Here is a 20,100-nt window from a genome sequence, read left to right on the forward strand (position 1 = left end):
AATAATCATAATCATAATAATAATAATAATAATAACAGAGTAGATATATTGTTAAATAAATTATGCACTCTATAAAATTCTACCGCCGTAAAGATACTGAGCTCAATTCTAACGTATCCATAGAGATATTGGACTATGGGATTTTGACTTTTAAGTAGAACAATGGAGAACCGAGCTCGACAAGTTACCAGTTCACAATCTAAATGCAGACTTCTCAAAATATTACAGAAACCTATCTTTTCATTCAAATACCAATACATGCTTATCAAAATATTATTTCAAAATATCTTTACATCCAAATAAAAATAAAGACTTTTCCAAACATTATTTCGTAATATCTTTACATCCAAATAAAACGAAAGACTTTTTAACATATTATTTCAAAATATCTTTACATTCAAATAAAAATAAAGACTTTTCAAAATATTATTTCGAAATATCTTTACATCCAAATAAAACGAAAGATTTTTCAAAATATTATTTCAAAATATCTTTACATCCACATAAAAACAAATACTTTTCAAAATATTATTTCAAAATATCTTTACATTCAAATAAAAAAAAAACATACTTCTCGAATTGTTATCTAAACACATCTTTTCATTCAAATATTTAACTGTATTTTTTTTTTTTTTAATTCCTGGTAAAAAAAATTGTGCTGTGGTAGCAAAATCAATTTGTCATGTTCCATACGACTGAATACGCATTGTGAATAACACTTTGACTTCAATAACCACTGAATTTAAGAGAGAGAGCGAAGAGAGAGTAGAGTCAACAAAAAAAAAAGAAAAGTCCATCAAGGACCACTAAAATTATTACAGGAGAGAGAGAGAGAGAGAGCTAATGGAGGGTAACTGACCGACAACAGACATTACAACAGACTGAAAAAAGAAAATAAAAAAAACAATCCAACGAGGTAAAACTGAAAGGGCATTCTGGTAAAAGGTTATACGTAGAGAGTGACATAAGACTGACTCTCTCTCTCTCTCTCTCTCTCTGACATTCACGAAACACTTGAATGAACGCCCGCCATTCTTGAAGAAATGAAGGCGGGGGCCGGGGCGGGGGGGGGGGGAGGGGGGGGGGGGGGGGGGGGGGGGGGGGGAGGGGAGGAGACACGGAGGCCGCTGCCTCCCGACTACCTGGGGACGAATCAACAGGTGAGAAAAGTTTGGTATGCAAGAATGTACGGAGTGACAGTGATTGGCGTTCTCAGCGTTACTACTAATAGTAGTAGTAGTAGTAGTAGTAGTAGTAGTAGCAGCTTTAGTATTAGTGGCAGTAGTAATTATATTTCATCACTGAAACAGAATACAACAAAAAAACGAACAGTTGGGCAAATATTTTAACAATATTAATATTTCTCGGCACTCGAAAAAGTTCATTATTATTATGATTAGTAGTAGTAGTAGTAGTAGTAGTAGTAGTAGTAGTAGTAGTAGTAGTAGTAGTAGTAACTATATTACATCACTGGAACAATATAAAACACAAAACAAAAACCCCCCAAAAATGGACCAGAAATAATATAATACAAATATTAGTAATCATGAGCTTATCTAAATAGAACAATAATAATTCGTTATTTTAGTAGTTTAGTCGCAGTGGCAACTGCAACTCATCGCTGCAATAACAATTCAATATAAAGCAAAAACCGAAAAGTGGCCGCAAAAAAATAAATAAACAATTAACACCAGTCATGGTGATCTTATCTTCACAGAACAATGACAATTCATTGTAACTATTATCAGCATCGACCCCTTAAAAAAAACGTTGTCATTATCACAATGGAAACATCCATTGTAGCGACTGTCACTATTCCTAAAATGTCACAAGTCTCCACTACGTCTCCCCCTTACAATAAGAAGAGAGTTAACAGTTCCCAAGAGATGGTGAAAGCGTAATAACCCGTTTCCTAATTACATAAATAATTCTCGGTTCTTTCCATAATTATATAAATAATTCTCGGTTCTTTTCCTAATGCTAAAACTAACTCCTGATGCTTCTTACTGGGGAATTATAACTTGTACACTATCTTTTTTTTTTCTTATCAGTTTGGCATTGTCCCAAATCGGTTTATCTGATAATGAATATCAAGGTGACATGACAACGTTGTGGGTTAGAACCAACATATATATATATATATATATATATATATATATATTATATATATATATATATATATACATATACTATATATATATATATATATATATATATATATATATATATATATTGAGAGAGAGAGAAACGCTTAAGAAATCCTAACCAAGATGATAAAGAAAAAGTAACAATCACAGCAGAAACACTTCAGATTACAGCGCATACCTCCTGCAAGGTCACATATGCATGCCGCAAATACCTGTATGAAATCTGTCAAGATATATTGATCAGGAGAAATCGGATCCCAGAGTTTACACGGTTTCCATGGCAACAAACATCAGCTGTTTCCTAAAAGGCTCAAGACATCTCGAGGTGGCCTTAAGAATATATACTATGTGCGTGACACATTCCTTCGAATGACGTCCAGTAAGCCTTATGGAAATAAATGACATCAATTAAGCCTGAGAAAATACATGACGTCATCTAAGCCTTATAAAGGGAACAAATGACGTCACCTAAGCCTTATTAAGGAAATAAATGACGTCATGTAAGCCTTATTTAGGAAGTAAATGATGTCACGGAAGCCTTATGAAGGAATAAATGATGTCACGTTTGCCTTAAGGAAGTAAATGACGTCACCTAAGCCTTATGAGGGAAATAAATGACGTCACCTAAGCCTTATGAGGGAAATAAATGACGTCACCTAAGCCTTATTAAGGAAGTAAATGACGTCACCTAAGCCTTATTAAGGAAATAAATGACGTCACCTAAGCCTTATTATGAACATAAATGACGTCACCTAAGCCTTATTATGAACATAAATGACGTCACCTAAGCCTTATTAAGGAACTAAATGACGTTGCGTTAGCCTCATGAAGGAAGCAAATGAAGCCACGTACCTAAGCCTTATCAAGAAAACTAAGTAATAAATAAAACAAAGACAAATCTACTGACCTCTAAATATAGCACCCATCAAAAAGCATCACTTAAGAACCCCCCCCCCCCCTCCCTTCCCTTGGGGAACAGCGCCCACTGACTGAGCCAAGACTACGAAGGCTTGTGCACATTATCAACGGCATAAGATAGAGATAATTAGTTTATGCATGGTTGCACCCACAAGCCACGTACCATTAAATCTCTCTCTCTCTCTCTCTCTCTCAATAAAGTGTAAGTCAAAAATTGTTGACATACGGAAATTTTATTAATAACATGAAACAACAAATGCATATACGTATGAGATGAGAGCTAAAAACAAACAATATATATATATATATATATATATATATATATATATATATATATATCTATATATATATCATATCATATTATATTATATTCAAAAGACAATGGCAAGAAGAAGGCAAGGAAAATGTCTGTCAATCTCTTTATCGCAGACTTGGGTGCAACACGATATAAAGGAAATGAAGGTTTCAACACTTTTTTTTTTATCACTTTTTTTTATTCGCGTTTTCCGTTAAAGGCCGGATACAGCCGTTTCTGTACATTCCAAAATCGGTCCTACTGGACTACTAACAAACATTTACAAATGAGACAAGAAATCTATATTTACACAACAGTATTCTACATATTAAAAGACGAAATCAACAGCAAAAAAGCATATATAAATAAATCGGTAAATAATAATAGAACAGAAGTTTACTCACTGAGAAATAACTCTTCTATATTGATAAATGGCAGAATATATTTAGGATCTGGCACAAAATGTATACATATTTTCCAATCAAACATCTCTACATACAACAACAATCAAGTCACATAAAAATCAAAACTAGGTGTCACGGAACATGAAAAGACATATCAGGTCCCGATCTGTGTACACAAACACAACGGCACTCTGCCTAAACTTAACACAAAATCAAAGAAACAATGCAATAAACTACCTCTGGCAAACTCCTGGGGCCAAGACCGCACCCATCTACCCGAAGGCGTCACAGACACACACACACACACACACAAATACATACACGAAGACATGCGAGCACGGACACACACACACACCTGTCCTCACGAGATGAACAAACGCGCACAGCGCCGCGTGTACACTGTACACGTATTGCAACCCTCAACCGCGCGCAGAGCCTCGCAACTTCCTTCAATCCCGCGCACAAGGAATGCAACAAGAATAACTCACAAACGCAAGCAACAAGCACACACAAACCCACACACCTCCGTACTTAGCTAAGCTGCACACAACAGCCACATGCAAACGGCATGCACACCTAGCGGAATTTTGCATGCATTCTCATCAGCTGTTTTCCAAAACGCAAACTTTTACGAGACAATAACAGTTCTTTCCAAAACGGTTCTTAAACATTTTTCTATGTAAATCAATAGCCGATTCTCTTCAAAACTGTTCTTTAAAAAATGTATGTAAATCAACAGCTAAGTATTTTCTAAATGGTTCTTAAAAATTCTGCGTAAACCAACGGCTAATTCTTTACAAAACGGGGTTTAAAAAAAGCTACATAAACCAACAAATAATTCTTTTCAAATCGGTTACGAAAAAGCTACATAAACCACCAGATAATTCTTTTCAAAACGGGGAAAAAACTACATAAACCAGCGACTAATTCTTTACAAAGCGGTTGAAAAAAAGGCCACATAAAACCAACACCTATAATTCTTTTCGAAACGGCACTTAAAAAATTTTACGTGAATTGATAATTAACATAAAAAATATCTAGACTTTTAAAAAAAAGGCGCCAAATATTTCATTTAAAATATAAAATTAAATCCCGTAAACATCTGGAGAATCATTAAAAGCTTAAAAATATACATTTGTTAAAAGTTAACATAATTTACCATCCGTAAGTTAATCATTCTCGCCCGAAACTTCTAAATATAATCAGACGAGATCTTTGTGAAGGACACGAAGCAGACATACGAATTTGAATATGGAGTTACAAAGGAGTTACTGTTCAGTGGATATCATTATTATGAGTATTATTCCCAGAGGACAGAAACTGCAAATGATAAGAAATAGAGAAAGAAGAGAAACGCACAAGTAAAAGCTCTACCAGTCGTGTAATTAAGAGCTTTCAGAGAAAAAAAAACTTTTTCTATTATCTTTTTATTCTACTACAAAATGAGGATCTATCCCTTTCTTTATGCGTTCCCAATTTTTCAGCCAATCAATCAATCTCCTTTCCTTCTTCTCTGCGCTTTCACAAAAGGAAAAAAACTTCTCATAACTATCTCAAAGTCAAGACAAACTTCTCTTAACTTTCTAAAAGTGAAAACAAACTTCTCTAACTTTTAAAAAAAGGAAAACAAACTTCTTTAACTTTCAAAAAAATGAAAGCAAACTTCTTTAACTTTCAAAAAAAAGGAAAGCAAACTTCTTTAACTTTCAAAAAAAGGAAAACAAACTTCTTTAACTTTCAAAAAAAGGAGAGCAAACTTCTCTAAATTTTTAAAAGAGGAAAACAAACTTCTCTAACTTTCTGAAAAGGAAAACAAACTTCTCTAACTTTCAAAGTGAAAACAAACTTCTCTAACTTTCTGAAAAGGAAAAACAAACTTCTCTAACTTTCTCAAAGTAAAAACAAACTTCTCTAACTTTCTGAAAAGGAAAAACAAACTTCTCTAACTTTCTCAAAGTAAAAACAAACTTCTCTAACTTTCAAAAAAAGGAAAAACAAACTTCTCTAACTTTCTGAAAAGGAAAAACAACCTTCTTTAACTTTCTGAAAAGGAAAAAAACAAACTTCTCTAACTTTCTCAAAGTAAAAACAAACTTCTCTAACTTTCTCAAAAGCAAAACAAACTTCTCTAACTTTCGCAAAGTAAAAACAAACTTATCTAACTTTCTGAAAAGGAAAAAGCAAACTTCTCTAACTTTTTAAAAACGAAAGCAAGCCAATGAACAATCCAATCTATGAATTATTACACGAATCATATATTTACGCTCGCATCTCAAAAAAAAGATAATAATAATAATACCACAAACTTTAATCTTGCTAGTATATTCGCGTAAAACAACCCCCAAAACGGCGGCAACAACGCAGTGACAAATATATGGAGTCATTACATACAACACACCCAGCAACGGAGAAACAACAGAGATTAATTTGTTTTCCCAGATAAAAATAAAAAAAATAAAAAGCGACCACGTCACTCCACACCTGTTCCCAAAGATTAAACCGACCTTCCTTACGTAAGCAATCGATAAAATATATAACGCTTTTACGAACCCGCTGAAATGCCCTCGCCAGTATTAACGGCCAACTTCGTCCGTTCATTGTGCGAGTCTTTCGTTCTGATAATTCTCGTCGGAAAGTAGCGTAACCGTTACCAGTCAATTATTATAGTCTTGCTTTCGTGTTACGCGGCACTCAAGGATATACAAGTAAGGTAAGGATATAGGCTTAGAAAAAATACATCACAAGACACGAAGGAAAATTAAATGTTACTTAAATTCAGTTGCTAACATATACGGTAAGAAAATACTTATGCTTGAAATATAAATTAGAAAAAAAAAAAAAAAAAAAAAAAAAAAAAATATATATATATATATATATATATATATATATATATATATATATATATATATATATATATATATATATATATACATGTACACCATGCAATAGTAAAACCATATTATCCAACATAAGCAAACCGTTTTATAAAAACAAACCTGAAAAAAAAAATGCATCAACTTCTTAAACAAGCCTCCCTTAAAAATAAAACAGGCAAAAATTTTCTGAAGCATCCCGGTTAACGTATATGTGTACCCAAAGTTCGACTCCTGGGCGAGAAAGAGCTAAACATTCATTGTGCTTCAATTGATCTATGCAGTGAATTGAGTACCTGGTAGCTAGAAGGTTGTTGTGGTCGCGATCACATTAACAAAACAGGGCCATCTTACCTTTTTAAGTAATGAACAAATCTTCTACAACCTCCCATCTCATATATATATATATATATATATATATATATATATATATATATATATATATATATAATTACACATATATAACTCAACACAACATTCACGAGCGGAACAGAAATAAACTCCTTACTCACATCAGGATCGAATCCAGGTCTTTCAACTGAAAAGACTAGAATTGAGTCGACCTGGGTTCGATCTTGATGTGAGTAAGGAGTTTATTTCTGTTCCACTCGTGAATATATATATATATATATATATATATATATATATATATTATATATATATATATATATATATAATAATACACACAAAAAAATATATCACAAACAAAAAAAGCGCGCGCGCGCGCGAAGATTCCTCCGTAAGAAGCCAGCAACAAATCTTCCCAAGTGACATCATGAGCCTCTGATGACGCAATCCACTTGCCATTGAAAATGACACGAGCTCCGTTCGCAACAGAGAAGAAGAAGAGGAGGAGGTAAGGAGCCCACCACCACCCATGTGGGAGGGGGATTGGATCACACCCCCATGAGGACCACCAGTGGGGGAAGGGAGGGGGAGGTGGAGGGAGGAGGAGGAGGAGGAGGAGGAGGAGGAACGGGATTCGCTGCCGAGTATTTCAAGACGAGAGCCATGTTGGGATGTTGCTAGAACGAGCGGTGTTTTCAACCATAAACATTTAATATCTTCGTTGTATATTATCTTAAAATGAACGGGTGGTACTTTAAACTATATAAAAAAAACATGTAATATCTTCATTGCATATTGGTTTAAAATTCAACTATGAAAAAAACATTTTATATCTTCATGATATATTATCTTAAAATGCACGAGTGGTTACTTTTAACTATAAAAAAATTAATATCTTGATTGTGTATTATCTTAAAATGAACGGGTGGTACTTTAAACTATGAAAAAAACATTTTATATCTCATTATATACTATCTTAAATGCACGAGTGGTTACTTTTAACTATAAAATAATTAATATCTTGATTGTATATTATCTTAAAATGAACGGGTGGTACTTTAAACTATATAAAAAAAAAACATTTAATATCTTCATTGTATATTGGTTTAAAACGAAAGGGTGGTACATTCAACTATGAAAATAAAATTTTATATCTTCATTATATATTATCTTAAAATGAACGAGTGGTTACTTTTAACTATAAAAAAATTAATATCTTCATTGTGTGTTATCTTAAAATGAACGGGTGGTACTTTAAAACTAAAAAAAAACATTATATATCTTCATTATATATTGGTTTAAACTGAACGAGTGGTACTTTTAACTATAAACATTTAATATCTTCATTATACATTATTCTGAAAATGAACGAGTGGTATTTTCAACCATAAATATTCAATACCTTCGTTGTGCATTATCTTAAAATGGACGGGTGGTACTTAAAAAACTATAAAGAAAACATCTAATATCTTCATTATCTATTATTTAGAAATGAACGGGTGGTCCTTTTACTATAAAAAAAACCCTTTAAAATAAATCGTCATTATATATTGGTTTAGAATGAACGGGTGGTACTTTTAGCTATAATAAAAATTAATACCTTCATTATATATTATTTTAAAATGAACGGGTGGTACTGTTAACTATAAAAAACATTTAATAGCTTCATTATATTAGTTTAAAATCAACGGGTGGTACTTCTAACTATAAACAACATCCAATACCGTCATTATATATTATTCTAAAATGAACGGGTGGTACTGTTAACTATAAAAACATTTAATAGCTTCATTATATTAGTTTAAAATCAACGGGTGGTACTTCTAACTATAAAAACATCCAATATCGTCATTATATATTATTCTAAAATGAACGGGTGGTACTTCTAACTATAAACAACATCCAATATCATCATTATATATTATTCTAAAATGAACTGGTGGTACTTCTACCTAATAAACAACATCCAATATCGTCATTATAATGGAAAAACAAATTAAGCAGCAAATAAACGATGCTAAAATCAAAACGCTAATGACCAGACCGGAAAACTTACCAGACATTATTCGTATGTTCAGCGCCAGAAAAATACGTTACAATTGTTTATGATTAAGCTGGCGTCATATCATCACGGGCTCTTGCTCACTGAAGAGCCCAGGACTGCAACAATAATTATTATTATATTCAGAAGATGAAACCTATTCATAAGAAACAAGCCCACGATGTGAACCGTCTAACATAACTATCCTCGGAAGAAGATGGGTTCCTGGAGAGAGAGAGAGAGAGAGAGAGAGAGAGAGAGGAGAGAGAAATTACATGTACTTTACCTCCCCTAAATGGACATAACCGTTATTTATCACAGTTGCTGAAAGCAAAACCCCTGAGAAAACAGCACGTGATATCAACTAGGCCTACCCAGCGGGCACCAGATGAATCAGTAGACCTAAACCCAATTTGACGAGAATCATGAGAAGGGATGCTGTAGCCGAGTGGAGATTTGTGAAAGACAATGCACGGGAAAGGCACGAGCGGTGGAATTTCCCAGAGGGCTTCGCCCCAATTGGACTTTTAGTTACTTCGATATAATGTACACGATGCCAGCTTGGTGGGGTGGGGGGGGGGGGGGGGGGGGGGTAAATATTAATAAGAACATGTAGAGTTTCCGGTATCGAGCAGACCAACTCTTCTAACCCCTTGCACTAGCAGGTTGATTCCAAAAAACAGTACCATTATTTTAATGAATAAAACAATTTATATATACTAATGTAATTTAAATTTTCTTCCTGTATTTCAAGGGGGGGGGGTACCCCCTTGCTCCTAGGTGAGGGCACCCATGGATATATACCAAATTCTCAGGTATATTCCTAACCTATTTAAATATGAGTAGGCCTACTGGTTGATTTGCGGTATTTTGAGACGCACCGAGGGAGACAATTTCGATAAATTTCGGGCGTGTTAAAAGATGCGTTGGTAGCTTTAGAATTATGTCCTCATTGATTTTGAAAATGCACAGCATTTCATGGAATCATTACCTTCCGAGAGACGCAATTTACTTGCAATGCCTATACAGTCTTGCGCAATACAGAAAGTCGTGCAATTTTATTTTAGCTATTTCTTTTACAAACCGCAAAACACTATACTTTGAGTTAGACTATCAAGGCGTAGTTTAGTTGACGGTGAGAGGGGGAGGGAGGAGGGACTACAATGGTGGGAACCAGATTATAACTGGTGGAATAAACGTCACTCACAACAAGCGCTTGGTGAGGGCAACTCTTTCTGAAAATACATCCTCAGCATCTATGGCCAACGCTTACGACGTATCACAATGACTCTGTCAATGGAGACATTCCATGCGGATGACTTTCGTAGCTTTTACGAGAGAGAGAGAGAGAGAGAGAGAGAGAGAGAATGTATACCATCCTTCAACGCATTTCACAACACGCACACAAAAGCATTAAACAAAATTAAAAATAGAAAAAAATTGCTCATCCGCATGCATAAGCCAATTACATCATGAGCAGGATAACAAACCACTGTTCGCTATTAGGTTACAACGTCACGTCAGCGGTCACTCGAGAAGAAGAAGAAGAAGAGAGAGAGAGAGAGAGAGAGAGAGAGAGAGAACAGGATGGGCTGCAGGCTCGTCTCATTCTTTGGCCTAAGTAAAATCGACACCAGAAAAAGAAAAAATAAATAATGTCCAAAACATGTGGTGTTATGTTGTACACAGACAGAGAAAGCGGATGACGCGGGAATTAACGAAGGGAAGGAGGGTTATGAGGAAGGGATGAATGAGAGGAAGGGGAAGGGAGGGGAGAGGGGGTTTCAGACAAGACATACCTTCCGCGCATGCGTCACAAGGCCTATTATTTCGGTGCCTAGGTCTGTAACTATTTTAAAACATCTGTGAATGAATGGTAGTCAATTTTCATTGTCACGTCAAGGTTAAAATATCTGAACTTGTGAAAACAGTATACAAGGAAAAGCATAGTACACCTCACCTATCAAGTCTAAGCCTACGTCTATAAACCATTTAAAACATTTATGAATGAATGGTTGGCCCTCTTCGTTGACACACCAATGTCTAATTCCTTAGTAGATCCAAATCTGGGGAAATATTAAACAAGGAGAAAACATACGCTCTCTTCATAGACAGACCTACAAGTAGTTTGAAATTTAAAATTATGATTATTTATAAAAACCAAAAGATTGAAACTTTATCTACCGTTACGAAATAACTTCAGTAAAATAATGAAAACAAAATTATGTTTCCTTCATAAGCCACGGGGGCCTACAGCATTTAACTAATAATATGGAGAGGTCGCATTTTATATTTTAAAAAAATACATCTTTATTCCAATGCCGCATAAAATAAAATGGCAAACAGAAGCATGTTTTGACGTCTAAAAAAAATGCTTAGTCTATGCCTACCAAATTACATATTCATAAGATCCCAACATACTATACTACGTTTTATACCAAGCAGCCCTGGAACAACGAACATGTTCTTTGATCTCGCAAAAAACATACATAATATGAAAGTCATTAAACTACTCAAAATTAAAACATAACAAAAGTGCTGAATTACTGACAAGTTTTCACACATCGCCGCCGAATGGGATTATATGACTTAATATACTGTTACTAAGGGAAGATAGGAATATGAATATAACATCGCATTTGTATTGCCTGAACCAAAAACCATTTTAAATAGCCAAAAGCCAATATATCTCCTAACTAGAAAAAGAGGAGAGAGAGAGACTGGAGACGAGAGAGAGAGAGAGAGAGAGAGAGAGAGAGAGAGAGAGAGAGACTGTTAAAAAATAGCTCATGATCGTAGACCGAACACCGGCGACAAGTAAGTAGCTGCAGCGAACGACTACTGTATTCGAACTCGGTTTAATTAAGGTACCCAATACGTCTCCCCCCCCCCCCCCACACACACAAACTTCTGTAGTCCCAGGTAGAGCTTTTTAAGTCGTCAGCTATCGATTAGGAGCAAATTGAACTGAGGTTAACCTGGGAGAGTAGACGGTAGAGCCAGCATTATCATTCAAGAGTCAAGCTACGGGACTGGAACTACATATACTTGCTTGCAGCTAACTTTCACTTGTGATAAGACTATGTGCACCTTAAGTTTAAAATAAAAAATACTCTTACTCTATATACATTCAATAAACAAACTGGATGATCTTTGGGCAAGTTTCAGGAGTCTGTTAAATTCAGTAAGATTATCAAGATAATAAAAAATTCAATGTTTTTTTTTTTTTTTAAAGCAAAAAGTGCATTCTACAAAATGTAACTGCAACCTTCATGTTACAATGACACGCACATGATTCATATATAGTATTACATCAAAGTCAACCCGTTAGAATAGAGTGTGCAAAAGATTGACTGAATTCACTTAACTTTCTCTTTCTTGAGTTTAAACCAATTATGGCATCACCTGTCAATGCCATTAAGGTTCGTGGAGTTCGATTTACATGGACTGATATTTTCATGTGGTATGAATTAGTTCTCTCCTGTTCAAAAGTAGCCTATGGTCATCGTTAAACTTAACTGTACAACTATCACACCCATAATGTATTGCTGGACAAATTCTAGTACGTAGTTTAGATGTTGAGCCCGTTAATAAAAAATAAAAAAATCTTTTAACATCAACCCCTAATGCATGATTGTGTTGTCTAGCACTTTTTTTTTTTTTTTTTTTTTTTTTTACTATTTGCACTTTAGCTTGTTCTTACTGTTTGGCGTTGGGTGGAATTTAACCTAAATACTAAAATTTTTATAACAGAAATTACACTGCAAAATGTTTAGTATTGGGAAGAAAACTCAGCTTAACTCCAGTAATTTCAATGGATGGATCTGATCACAAAATTCTCTACAAGGACATGTATACTGTACGTATACAATGGCAATAATTGTAAAATAGTTTTCTTTTGAAATAGATGTTTTTGGAAAATACCAAACCCAGACATGGCATGTATTAAAACCAAATTTTCTTTTGCCAAGCTAGGCTTTGTGCCAACAGACACTGAATGGAACGCGCCCTAATGAGTGAACACATTGAACTTGGGGGATTAATGTTCTCTATCTCTTCAAATACTGTACACAATATTTTTAGAGCCTTTTAGAACAGTCTCAACTAGAGCAAAGAAAACAAAGCCAAAGACAGTAGTAATTAAGAAACCAGCCCCCAAAATAACAAGGCTCATTCCCATCACAGTTAATCAAAGAACAAGTTCCTGAAATGTAGTGATGGGTTTCACCTTGGACAAAGGGAACCAAGTCGAGTGAAAGTAAAATTTAGCAATTTACAAAATAACATGCATAATTATTACACGTACTGACGAGGACACCTGACAAGTTGGATTACAAGAAAAGATTAACCTTATGTCAATAAAGAGTGTCATTCAGTAAGTTAAAAGATAAACAGTTCCTCATAGCAGTTGAACAACTACGCTAGAGGCAAGATCCTTTACCTCATGGATATGATCATCTAGGGTTTGAGGAAACAAACAGAAGAACTTAGGGATTTAGAAACCCTACATATTAGCCAGGTATGTGGCATTGTAGGAATCACATGTCAGCCATCTGCCAGTATGTTATTTGCTTGTTAAATGCCAAAATAAAAAGAAAAAATTACACTCAATATACCTACTGTCTTTTCTCAAAAATAACTTTGAAAAATACGTTTCAGCATATTAGTGTTTGTTAATCAACACACAATATAATTTAATTCATATAAAGAATCTGAAGTACAGCTAGTGAATCCTGTATTCAATACTAATGCTGTAATGCATAATATTCACATTGTAACATTATTCCCAACAACCAACCCCCCCCTCAAAAGAAAAACAAGCAAGATGCCTGTTTCAAATAAACATTACCATAAGGAGACAAACTGCAAATCCAAGACCAAGCACAGCAATGCGATAAAAAATTAACTCATTCAATATGATTGCATGGGTAATGCAGTGACTGTGCCAAAAGCATTAATCAGACAGAATATTTCAAAATACAGTAAGACAAATCCTTGATGAGAAATGTTGAATGGGGGGAATGCCTAACTTGAACAAAAACAATCAGGGGAGTATCTTTCCTGTACATTTATTCCATACAAAAATGGTACCCTATATGCTCATGGATTCATATAAATAAAAGTATAGCAGGACTATCAATTTGTTTACCTAGCACCCACATAGTAAACTACGCTATTCATATGTTAAAAATACAAATATCAATTTATATAAAACCCATTTAGGTTAAATGGCCACGGATCAAAATGAGCATGGTACTTTTAATTAACACAACCTGTCTTTTAACTTAGAAATGGAATGATAAGCATCTGACACTATGCAGTGTGGCATCACAACTGTTCCACGCATTTTAAGAGTCAGGCCCAAGTATTTCCTGCTAAGCTGAGGGTGCAAGTGCCAAATATATATTAATTGACTTTGCATTGAAAAAAAAATTAAACAAATATGGTTAACTATAACGAAACAATTTGACAAAGGAGACTTTTTTTTTTTTTTTTTTTTTTTTTTTTATAAATTATATTTTTAGATCTTTGATCTGCACATGTTTCCGTCACTGAACAGTAAGTCGATGTATGAGTGTAAGATGGGCAATACCACTATGTAGCAATTGCATACTTTGCAAAAGTTTTCCTGGTTTTTCTTAAAAATATGCTAGTACTATTGTTATAACCCAAATTTGGGCTAAAAATAAAATGGACAATTAGTATGCATCATGAATTCCACCTTAAAACTTGAAATAAAATTTTAAGTTTCTCCCAATGCCAACGATGAAAGAAAGTGACACAGCATATGTGTGAAATAAGTTGCACCCACTAAATATACGCTATAAAAAAAATCACTTTCACAAAAATGAAAGTAATATGCTGAAACAATGCTTATCAAAAATAGCCCAACAAAACATCTTTTGGGAATGATCTAAATCATAATTATTACCACTGGAAAAGAGTACCACTTGGTACAAGTTTTAGTCCTAACAACTTCTAATTGAGCTATGGGTCTGTCCCTATGACTAACCAGAAATACCATATATATGCAAAATAATATACAGTATACAGGCATTAGTAATGGAGAGCATAGTACCTAATTGCATACAGTGTGGGTAGTCAACACCAAATCCAACTATATTCAAGTACATTAATAACTCATACCAATCAAATTTCTGAGATAAACATTTCACTTATACCCACTCAAAATGTGGGCATATGAAATTCAGTTTATGTGTGATTGTTACATTTGGAAAATTAAGTGTAACCTTGATAAGAAAAAAAATACACTAGTCCATGTATATATTTCAAGGCCAAACATACCAACTGTCATTTGATCTAAGCAAGTTTTTTATGCACTTCCGTATTTTTTGTACCTAATACAAATATAGCCACTTCAGAAAAAATAACCAATTGGAATGTCAGATAATAATAAATCAATATGAAAATTCATAAAAAAAGAAGGGTGACAAACAATATCCTACACACAAAAAATAGAGCCAGAATTTTTTTTTTTTTTAAATAAGCTCTTGCCTGACTAGCTTAATTCCCATACACCATTAAGACATTTTATTTCCTCTGGACTGACCAGTGATATATATTCTTTTAGGTATATATATACAATTTTGTACATATTTCACCATTAAGATTAGGTTAATCATAACTAATTTAAACTTATTATTAAGCTAAAGTGAGACAGGCCAGAAAAAACACAGTAACAGACCTACAACCTAACCTGACGGCTAAAGAAATGCCATCTACCAGCCACCCTTAGCTTGGATAATTAATTAAAGAGAAAAAATTGTACACAATAAGCATATCTCAGCCTACTGAAACCAAAAAATTCACAGACGTGCATTTTGCCACTTTAAATTTTCCCCGATTTAAAAATAATGTTTTATAATTACAATGCCATCATCTACAAGCTTCCACTCACGACTGGCCTAGGCCTATAAGATGACTGAATTATTTAAAATACTATTACTATCAAGTTAAATATTAATTTAAAAATATCTTATTGTTAAAATAGTATTATCTAGAAGCTTCCACTCAAGAATAGTTCAAGTTTATCTGACGCCTGAATTATTTAAATACTAATTACTAAAGATAAATATCGATTTTAAAATATTTTATAGTTAAAATAATATTTTACCTAGAGGCTTCCAGTCAAGACTAGCCTAAGCCTATATGATCCCCGGATTATTCAATACTATAGTTAAATATAAATTTAAAAACTTTCAAAACAATTTATTAATAAAATACAAGCATCTAGAGGCTTCCAGAATAATTTAATAATTATTAGGCTAAGAATAATCAACGTAAGCTTGGACCCAATCAACACATGCATCCCCAACACGTGAAGCTGTATATCCCTGTCATACCTGATGGGGGCCGTCCTCAAGGGCGCCCTCCTACAGAAAATACCTGACGAAATTTAACGTGATGACACCGGTCAAGGAAAGGAGAGAGACCTACGGAGGATGTTATATAGAGCCTAGGCCTAAATGCGTTCATGCTTAGCTCTAGGCGATGGTTGATATATTTTCTTTTTACCTGACTAAGCGTTGAGGCGGTCGGGGTATATTCTTCCGAGAAGTCCTACTGCTGCTGTAGCAGCAGCGGCAGGGAGGTCCTCCTTCTGCTGTTCAAGATATATTCCTGCGGGGAAATATAAACAGCAGGCCGTGTCCTTCGTCTTCTCCTCCTCTTCCTCCTTCAGGGGGAGAAGAATACAGATAAGGAGAGAGAGAGAGAGAGAGCGAGGGAGGATGTCCCTTCGGCAGACTTGGTTGTAAAGCCCCGAACGAACTTTCTACTCTATAACACCTTCCTTCCTTCCTCCGACGACGTTGTTATTTCTCTCACACTTAAGCCCCGCCGACCTGCTTCTCCGAAGACGTTCCCGATCTATTTTCCGACGGCGGCGAAGGCGGCGACGACGTCGAGGACGTCGACGTGACTCTCGGACTCCCTGGCTAAATCCACCACTGCACTACTGGGTTGTACGCCACAGGGAAGGAGGAACTTTACTCACGATGACCAGCAATGTTTACGTACGGGTAGTTCCTCTCGTCACGGCCTCACCATAAACACTGGTGATGACCGATTCTCTCTCCCTCATATTCGGAGGGAGGGAGGTTATGGTGGAGGAGGGGGAGGAGCCAATGGAGGATGGGGAGGAGCCATCCGAGGAGAGGAGAAAGGGGAGGTGGAGGACCGGGGGAAGAGATGGGGGAGGGGGAGGATCCTATGGGGGAGATGAGGGAGGAGGGAGGCATATCTAACCATCATCGTCTCTCAGGTTCTTTGCCCTTCCTTCCCCCCCACCGGGACCCCCGGGGCCCCTGCAACCATCCCCCACCCCGCCCCGCCCCCCCTTAATCCCGATCCCCCTTGCGATAATTCTATCGTCGTATCGTATATAAACCTGCTGCCATAACTTCGTTTTACAATATGTAATATCGTTTCGAAATGTAACGGAAGATCTTGAGTTGTCATCCTAATCTTTATCCGCGACGCCATTCATCATAATTTCATCTCTCTCGTTGTAACCTTCATTTCTCCTCCAGAAACTTCTCTTTAACCCCCCATTTATCCACCATTCCTCCACCATCGGATCTCTCTCTCTCTCTCTCTCTCTCTCTCTCTCTCTCTCTCTCCTCGTCTCTCTCTATCTCTCCTCTCTCTCTCTCGCTCTCTCTCTCTCTCTCAAATAATTTTCCTATTCTTTTTAATAATGAGAAGAAATTTTAGCTAATAGTTCCTATATTTAAGAACTGGTTAGAAAAATAATCTATTTACAAATAAAGATAATAAATTTGGTCATCTATTTTTTGTTGTTTTTACTGCATACCTTTGGATGTCATTTGACTCTGGGACTGATAAGCATTGAAAAAGCAGTAAGTCTTTATAAAATACTTATGACATCACTATAACATTAAAATATTGATAATAGTACTTATATATTATGAATGTATTCCAAAATTAATATTAAATTTTTAGATGATTATTTATGGTATAATATCTCTTATAAATGGATATCAAGTTGGCTCCTAAATTATTGGAACTCAGCTGTCAACAATACTACGGTGGCGAACTGGCTAGATGTCAAATACCTGGTTGTGTACGCTTTAAGGGAGAGGGTAATTAACCCTCGTTAATTAAATAAGGACACCAAATTTACACTGGAACAGTGTGAATTGTAAATTGAGAAATGACAGTGTGCCATGAAGCGGAACCGGAGGTCATAATCGGGCAGCATGAAGGAGGAGGAGGAGCGGCGGCGGTGGGTGGCGAGCCTCGGGTTCACTGGAGCATAACAACACCCCACTTGGTGTGGCTCACACTCCCTTCTCCCTAAGACGTCGTCGCATTTATACTCGCAATAATCAAACTTGAAGGTATGTACTATCCATTAACATTAATATTTGCTGGATCCGGTCGAGCACTGAGTAACAGTAAGGCATTCATTTCGGCAAGTTTTGCCCGTCCAAGGACCTGTAGTAGGCCCCCAAAATGGTTCGGTCTGAGAGTGGTCAGTTCGCTCTTGAATTTAAGTGTAGGCAGAGAGCATGTCCAGCGTGACCATCTTGAAGGTCTGCTGACTTCCTACCTACTAGTCCTGTGTGTAGCCTGCTTGTGAGTGGTCCTGCAACAGAACTTGACATCCTTCAGAAAGTTTCAACACACTTATAAGCTGGTAATCTGTTGCCTGTAAGTACAGTGGCCTCTTTAGTAACCTCTGAACATCGAGAGATTGAAGGATATGCCTCAGTTTATAATCCTGGTCATAGAAATCAATTTTTGATAGAGGTCATACTTGAGTGCACTTCACCAAGGCTAAGCATAGGCTAGCTGTTCCTTTACTGTTCCTTTCCTGTATAAGAAACCGCTGTTGAGTAACCTACCTCACTCATTACATTTTTCATCTTTATTTTTGTTAGATGCCAGATTCCTTTGAGGATTTATATTTTTGTGAATTTTTATTGTGTCTTTTCAGTTTCTGGAATATGTTCACCTTTTTATATTACAAAATAACAAATTATAATTTTGTTGAATTTTTATATTTTCAAATAATATAAATTTTTGTTCAGAAGATAATTGTCATGTTAGCTCACATGAGTGTAACAAAGTTAATATTAGGCATTAGATTATGCATTACCCTCTGGGATTTTATATATTTAATATAAAAATAGTAGGCTTCTTGGGCTACATCTTTTTCAGGGACATGTAGAAAGGTAACCATAGTTTTGAAAATGTAGTTTACTGTTATGTTTCATACCATTTATACTTTGTGATCGTTACTGTTTTATTGTGGTGTAATGTGCACACGTTCATGCATGGTAGCCCAAGTCAAATTCCATGAACTCATTCCTGATCCTACTCCAGAACAGAATGGTCATAGGTGTGAAAAGGAAGGAACAGAACAAAGAATGGACCAATACAACTAAATATTTTACAGCATAGCCTATAAACTGCCCTTAGGTTATACCCTTATACCCAGCCACACTTATAATTCTGAAATTTCTGAGAAATGAGTAAAAATATTTAATAATCAACTGTATAAATGAAATAGAAATTGTATTCAAATAAGAAAAGACATGATACCTAAATGGTTTAGAATTTTAGAAAATATAAGACATGATACCTAAGTGGTACTTAGAAACTTAGAAAAATATAAAAGACATGATACCTAAATGGTACTTAGAAATTTAGAAAAGATATGGAAATTAAAAGTTAGGAAAAATGTCAAAGTAAGTTTATGCATGTCTTTTGGTAGGAAATTTAATCCGGTTCCATAGTGTATGTCATTACTTACTTAAAAAAATAAGAATATGGATTTGAATTTACTGCCAAGTGAAAAGACTCAACTGTGGAAGGCCATTGTATTGAACTTAATTGATTGGAGGGAATGTTTTAATAGCGTTCAGAAATGAAGATACCAGACCTACAATGCATCAAGCTTGTTACTATAAGAAATGTATATGGTACAGAACATTAATGGACTAGCAAGTACCTTCACTTCGTTATTGGTGACTCAGTAAAGTTTTCTATTTTTATATCGTTTGTATCTCATGTTTCCCTGTTACAT

At 35.2% G+C, this 20,100-nt stretch overlaps 1 protein-coding gene and 1 long non-coding RNA gene across 2 annotated transcripts in view; one reads left to right on the plus strand and one right to left on the minus strand.

Annotated features, from left to right (window-relative positions):
- LOC135207532 (uncharacterized) overlaps window positions 1-17,122 on the minus strand; it is a 102,900-nt gene extending 85,778 nt beyond the window's left edge. Inside the window, exon 1 of the long non-coding RNA XR_010312986.1 lies at window positions 16,563-17,122. This is a non-coding gene — a long non-coding RNA (uncharacterized LOC135207532). The remainder of the gene's footprint in view (window positions 1-16,562) is intronic.
- Window positions 17,123-18,222: 1,100 nt separating this feature from the next.
- The window catches only part of LOC135207441 (integumentary mucin C.1-like), a 12,711-nt gene continuing 10,833 nt past the window's right edge, over window positions 18,223-20,100 (plus strand). Inside the window, exon 1 of the mRNA XM_064239166.1 lies at window positions 18,223-18,342. Coding sequence (XP_064095236.1) covers window positions 18,223-18,342 — 120 coding nt within the window. The remainder of the gene's footprint in view (window positions 18,343-20,100) is intronic.

Source organism: Macrobrachium nipponense, chromosome 32 (genome assembly GCF_015104395.2).
Source record: "Macrobrachium nipponense isolate FS-2020 chromosome 32, ASM1510439v2, whole genome shotgun sequence".
NCBI lineage: Eukaryota > Metazoa > Arthropoda > Malacostraca > Decapoda > Palaemonidae > Macrobrachium > Macrobrachium nipponense.